Source organism: Nestor notabilis, unplaced genomic scaffold (genome assembly GCF_000696875.1).
Source record: "Nestor notabilis isolate BGI_N333 unplaced genomic scaffold, ASM69687v1 scaffold8854, whole genome shotgun sequence".
In the NCBI taxonomy this organism is placed as follows: Eukaryota; Metazoa; Chordata; class Aves; order Psittaciformes; family Psittacidae; genus Nestor; species Nestor notabilis.
Window position 1 is genome coordinate 55,507 of NW_009926044.1, and position 6,749 is coordinate 62,255.

A 6,749-nucleotide genomic window follows, 5' to 3' on the forward strand; every position below is an offset into this window, starting at 1 on the left:
CTATAGCAACATCTCTGAGCTTCAGATACAACATCTGACAAGAAAATGCAACGTTATTTAATTACAATATTAACCTTGAACGTTCTGGTGGGGAAAATAGTTTGAAAGTTTAGTTCTTTGTAAGTAGTATTCAAATTCAAAGCCTGTGGGTGGAGTTGGGTGTGTGAAGGTACATAAATAGGCAGTAGGATCGGCAGCATTCACACTGTAACCGGGAACACCTTCTCACCCTGGCAAGCATCTGGGAGAGTAAACAAGGTAAGGTACAGCACGCTTACTGCTTTAGAGAGTATATGTAGGAGCTGTGAGCCTGGGTTACCTGTGACTGGGCAGCCAACCCATGGAAAGAAAGGAACTGCAGCAAAGTAGGCACAGTTCAGCACAGCTTGCTGTAAAAAACAACTGCGTAGAGAGATTCTGGCTTTGCAGGTTAAAAGAACCAGGAGACAAGGGGTTTGGGGGGAAAACTAGAAAACTTAGCAAAAGTGCACGTAGCCTTCCAGAAGCAAAGCTTTAAAGAGCAGGCTTAATGTTCCTTTTTCTTTGCTTTCTGCATTCTGGATCAGCAACAGCACAAAAATTGCCTGGTCTTGGATTTCCTGGTTGTGCCATACCTTCTTTCTCTTTTATTTTAAAGCAGCATTACTTCCACTCTACAACTCTAGCCAAAACAACTCTTGAGGCAACCCTGGAAATCCACTGGGTTTAATTTAACTTTATGCAATTTTATTCCTTGGCAAGGAGACTTTTCTTATGGCAGAAAGCCAGTCTGCTGCAACAGTCATATTTCATGTCCTTAAAACAATGACTGTGTGGATATTTGAGGTCTACTGAACATCCCAGTAGCAAAGAGTGCTGTACCACTGATGGAAACTCATTTTATGTCTCCTCCTGCAGTTCCAACCCAGAAAAATGCTACTGTTTCCCTAGAGTTTAATTTCCATTGTCTGAATTTTAAAAACTGTCAGCCTGTTGTAATTTTTGCATAAACCTTTTGAATTTTCTCTATGGCTTTGGAATATTGTAGCTTTTCTTACTGTACCCATTACATTGGTGTTCTAGTTTCTAGGAGGAAATCTAATGACAAAACATAGGGTCATGTTGCTGAAGCATTTCCCCCCATCAAAGAAGCATCCCAGCTGAAACGTTGAGGAGCTTCCCATCAGCCATGTCTTAATCCGTGCCCCGGAGTCTGGCTCAGGGAAAACTCTCTGCTTGGTGTTGCTTAAACCAGCAAACTCCATTTTGAGTGCACACTGTTCCACACAAAAACTTCACCCACCCACCCCCTTTTTATTATAGATTCTACTGGTTTTGAGGGTTAGATGATGCTTCTAAGGGGAAAGACAGAATCACAAGTTTCAACGGCAGCTTTAAGCTGTGCCTATGCCAATGGCTCACTGTAAAGGCTAGCTTGATATTCTGACTTCCCATTTGAGTTGCTCCCACTGCAAAATAGAGGAAGAGCCGAGACAAGTTAATTTTTCAGCACCTGCTGCTAGGTTACTGTAACGCTGGGAGATCAGGGTAGAACTGTGAACTTATTAGCACTTGCAAGTACTTTTGGAATTGCCAAAACTCAGTTGTTTTACTGAGCAAATTCAATATGTGTAAAAAGAAGAGAGAAAAAATAACACATACATGTTCATCTTCAAAGGACCAGAGTCCAGGGGCATGAACAGGGCAGGAGAAAGCAGGTAGATCCGTCATGGCAATTTGCTAAGCACACCTCACACTTCCTTGCTGTTCCCCCAAGCCCAGGCCCCTGCCCCGGAGCACTTTGTTTCAGCCCTGACTCACCCAGCCACATACCTGTTACTTGACCTGCTGCTGCTCTAGCATCCTTATCTGCTGTGTGCCTCAAAGCAAGCACCAGCCTGGAAGGCATAGCCACGTCACGTTTCTGTCTTCTGTTCCAGGAGCAGCCATGGAGAAGAGTTACATGTCCATGTTCCTGCTGCTTATTGCCATTTCCTGTGCTCTGGCGAAGGATGCAGGCAAGAAGGATACAAAGGAGACTACTGCTAAACCAAAACTGCCTCAGACACTCTCCAGAGGTAAAAATAAAAGAAACAAAAAAAACACACACACACAGACACACAAGAAGTGGAATCTGCTAAAGCTTTGACTCCCCTGCTGATACAATAAATTATTTTTCTTGCCAGTCATTCTGCAAATACATTTTCTAGTATTTTCTAGCACCTTCCCCCCTTTCTTCATGATTTTGAACCCCTGGCCCTGCTTAAAACATGCTGCTTGTCCTTGCCCCGCAGGCTGGGGAGACCAGCTCATCTGGACACAGACCTACGAGGAAGCCCTCTTCCGTGCCAAGCACAGGTACTCTGCCCTGCTCTGTGCCCCACATCCCCCTGCACCTCCTTTCCACCTCCCCATCCCCTAATGAGGACTCTTCTTTTCCAGCAACAAACCCCTGATGGTTATCCACCACCTGGATGACTGCCCACACAGCCAAGGTAATCCTTTTGCATGGAAAAAGAATAATAAAACCATTAGGTTTTTGATTTCTGGATAAATGATGCTTAAAAAGTATCAGCAGCCACCATTCTGGTGGCTTAGTGAAATACTAACTTGGAGCATTCTTCAAGTCACTGTCCCACCTAGGTATTTTTCTGATGTGCAGAAGTAAAATAAAAATGGTAATTCAGTGTTATGTGATACAGAATGGATACAGAAACAAGAACAGGTCAGCAGGTTTTACCTGTGACAAATCTGGTTTTGGTTGATGTCACAATCTGCCAAAACAAATAACAAGACCAGGAGTAGTGAAAAACAACATGTTGGAGAGGACGTATCCAGTTCTCAAGATCACTGATGACTGGGACTAGATCTGGCCAGGGACTAAACCAAACTAGGCTGAAACTGAGTTCTTGTGTGATTTCTGGTAACTGGGACTGCTCTTTTCCCAGTGTTTCTGAACTTACCTGAGGGCCCTTCTTGCTACAAGCTGATCCACAAGGCAAGACCTTGTGGATATTTGTACAAGCATTGAAATCTTTTCAAGCATTTCAGGCAGAAGTCCTACATGCTGTATTGGTAGTGCAGAGCCAGAAACTACAATAGTAGAATAGGAGACTTGAAGGGTCAAATGCTCAAATTCAAACCTAAGCAGACACATTTGAGAGTGAGCTGCACTATCCAAAAGAAGGAGAGACATTTTGTACCATTGTAGTTACTCTTTACCACAGAATATGAATGAGTTGATCATCTTCCAGTGGAATGAAAAATCTTCTTTTGCTGTAACTGGGAATTCTCACTTTGATTCTCTCAGTTTGTTTGAATTTCTTTTTTAAGGAAAATATATTTCAGGGGCATATTATTAATTTTTATTCCCATTTGTTTCCCTTCTAGCCCTCAAGAAGGTCTTTGCTGAACATAAAGATATACAGAAACTGGCTGAAAAATTCATTCTCCTGAACCTTGTGGTAAATTTCCCAGTTACATTTCAGAAAGTGAATGCAACAAAGTTCTATTTTTAATTATGGCTCCTCTAGCTATAATTAGCCAGTTTAATGGCTAGGAAAATGGCCATTGCTGAAGCATAACAGATTTAGTAGTAAGTCTCTTTCATCTGTAGCTATCATAAACTAAAGATATGAGGGAATTTAAAGTTTAAGAATAACATGAGCTGTTGTTACCAATTTGCAACTCCAGCTGTTAAAAGATTGCATTCAGACAGTGAATGTCTTAAACTGCAAAATTATTTGAGCTGTATTTCATAAGACAAAGTACAATGAAGGGAGAAAAATATTTATGCCCTCCTTAACTGGGAACCTTCTCTGTTTTCTTTAAGTATGAAACCACAGACAAGAATCTTTCACCTGATGGCCAGTACGTTCCTCGGATTTTGTTCATAGGTGAGTAACTCAAACATCAAAGCTTATCTCAGGTCAAAGCCCCTGCTGTGCCATGCGTCTCAAACCCTCAGCCTTATTAATTTATTCCATGAGAAATATGAAATTTCTGGTTGATTTTGTTGGATCAGACTTCAAAGCAACACAGCGGGGTTATTAGCTTCACAGTTCCAGCATTCCTCCCTCAGGGATTCCATGAATGATGTAATTCCTTCCATCAAAATGACATGATGCCATGGAATGGGCAGGCACTGGAATGGGTAGGCACTGGCTCAGCCTTGCTCACCCTCCTATCTCTGGAAATACCATAAACCTGCCACACTGTGGTTTGCAACACAACCTCAGACACTGCAGGAACAGCAGTGCTTCAGGGGCTGATTTTCAAAGCTCAGTACTCAGTTCTGAGCTCTCCTAACCTGCCCAGAACCCTCAAAAGCATTTGCGTTTTGGAGACATGTTAAGAGACTATGCATGCATCCAAGTATACTCTCTCCCAGAACAGGTATGCAGCCTCCCACACTGCACACAAGCATTATTAACACATACCTTTATAAATCTAGGTCATGATGCCCATTTTCAACAGACCAAAGCAATCTTCACATTCTCTCTTCCTTAATTATTTCTTTTTTAATAATGTTTGTAGCCTGAAAGCAGCTTCAGCTCGTAGAGTTACTCCAGGTTCTATGCAGTAGCACAGGGTGCCAAGCTGGTCAACCTCAAACAGAATTAAATCTATTCCCTTCTTAATCAACCTGCATACACTTAAAACAGAAATGTCAGTGACTGCATAGAAGAACGATCTCTTGGTTGTTAGAGGAAGCAGATTGGTCCTGCGGAAACATTTAGGAAGCAAGCAAAAGCACAGAAAGGTTTATCTCCTTCTGCTTAAAAGTTAGTTTGTCCTCTGCAGTTTCTCTCATCCTTGTTTTCCAGATCCTTCTCTGACTGTGAGAGCAGACATTACTGGAAGATACTCAAACCGTCTTTATGCATATGAGCCCTCTGACATTTCATTGTGTAAGTAGTGTATTCTGACATATTCTGAAACACAGTCTGAGATATGCTGAAAGCAGTCACATTTTTCACGCAACAAGGAATAACACCAGGCACCACAGACTCTCACAATCAGCACTTGCTGAATGACAGCTAACTAGGATTAAAATTAAACAGGGTGCTAGACTTAAACTCAGTGAGGTGAAGAGAATGATGGCAGAGCCCTAGAGCCTTAAACATCCATCTGTTTTGAAAGCAAGCATACGTCAGTAAGAACTTGCATAATTCAGCAGCGTTCACTGTAAGCAACAGTGAGAACCCTGGCACACCAGCCCTGCTGGGCCAGGGAACCTTCTGGGAGCAGGGAAGAGCTGTTTGCTACAGTCCTCCCTCACTGCTGCACAGCTCCCATCTCAGCTCTGCAAACGCCTGTGTATTTGCATTAACAGATGTATATTCTCACCAGTTAAAATCAAACAGATGACGTCCACAAAATGCTTGGAAGAGCACAGTGCATCAGAATGTGTATAGTGATAGACATATGATCAAAAGCTTTAATAATAGTGACATTTTCTCTACAGTATTTGTAGTCACTGGCAGAGGATGTTGCAACAAAAATAACATCTATGAATATTTAATTTCTAGTGTATTCAAATATGCAGAAAGCACTGAAGCTCCTGAAGACTGAACTGTAAGGGGAAGAAAGAAGCCCTTCAACACCATGAAGCCTGATCTTCCATCTCTTCTCCACTCATTGACACTGGTGAAGAGACTATTTAGAGTGATATTTAGTGATGCGTAGTGCTGGTTTATATGCATAAACACTACAGTTTTACATTAGCACTTTTGTACTGGGCGGCATTTTTAAAAGCTGGAGGCTTTTAATTTAAGGTGTACAGAAGAACACTGTATGATCCAACTGTACAAATGATTTTTTAAAAAATAAAACTGTTTCAAGTGTTTACATACAAAACATTGCTACGTTTTGGGATTGGGGTTTTTTGGGTTTGGTTTTTTTTTTTTGACTTATTATCATTTACCACTACTAGAAAGAATGTAACTACTGTGTTACGTGAGACCACAGCTTGCATTTTTACATCTAAGGACTTCGGAAGTGTAAGTGCTGCTGTGGGTTAGCAGCTCAGCTCCACACAGCCACTCACTCAGTCCACTCATGGTGGGATGGGGAGAGAACTGAAAAGGTAAAAGTGAGAAAACTTGTGTGCTGAAATAAAGTCAGTTTAACAGGTAAAGCAAACGCTGCATGTACAAGCAAAGCAAAACAAGGAATTCATTCACCACTTCCCATGGTCAGGCAGGTGTGCAGCCACCTCCAGGAGAGCAGGGCTCTGTCACATGTAATGGTGACTTGGGAAGACAAATGCCATCACTCCAAACATCCCCCCTCCTCCGTTTCCTTCTTCCCCCAGCTTTGTATGCTGAACATGACACCATATGGTATGGGATATCCTTTGGTCAGTTGGGGTCAGCTGTCCTGGCTGTGTCCCCTCCCAGGTTCTGCACCCCCAGCCTACTCACTGGTGGGGAGGTGTGAGGAGCAGAAAAGGCCTTGACTCTGCGTCAGCAATCACAGAAAACATCTGTGTGTTATCACCACCATTTTGGTCAGAAATCCAGAGCATAGTACCACAACAGCTACTATGTAGAAAATTAACCCTACCCAGCCAAATCCAGTAGAGGAAAGCAGCTTTTTTAATCTCTAATTTCAGCAGCTATCTATGCTCTGTATTGCTTAGCCTGCCTTATCTCCATTTATTTTCTTGTAGCACCAAGCTATGCCAAGCTCTCATTATCAGCCCTTTCTTTACAGTTAGATAACAAGCGCAAACCTTTTACAGAAAAGTTCTTGACACTAGAGAATTG

At 42.2% G+C, this 6,749-nt stretch overlaps 1 protein-coding gene across 1 annotated transcript; it reads left to right on the plus strand.

The window, feature by feature from the left end:
- The first annotated feature begins 210 nt into the window (after positions 1 to 210).
- AGR2 (anterior gradient 2) lies at positions 211 to 5,838 on the plus strand. Its single transcript, XM_010013333.1, has 8 exons — positions 211 to 258; positions 1,920 to 2,057; positions 2,274 to 2,337; positions 2,422 to 2,474; positions 3,370 to 3,443; positions 3,812 to 3,875; positions 4,806 to 4,889; positions 5,511 to 5,838. Exons 2-8 carry the CDS (start codon positions 1,928 to 1,930, stop codon positions 5,558 to 5,560), a joined length of 519 nt encoding a protein of 172 aa, XP_010011635.1. The 5' UTR covers positions 211 to 258; positions 1,920 to 1,927; the 3' UTR covers positions 5,561 to 5,838.
- The last annotated feature ends 911 nt before the right edge of the window (positions 5,839 to 6,749 follow it).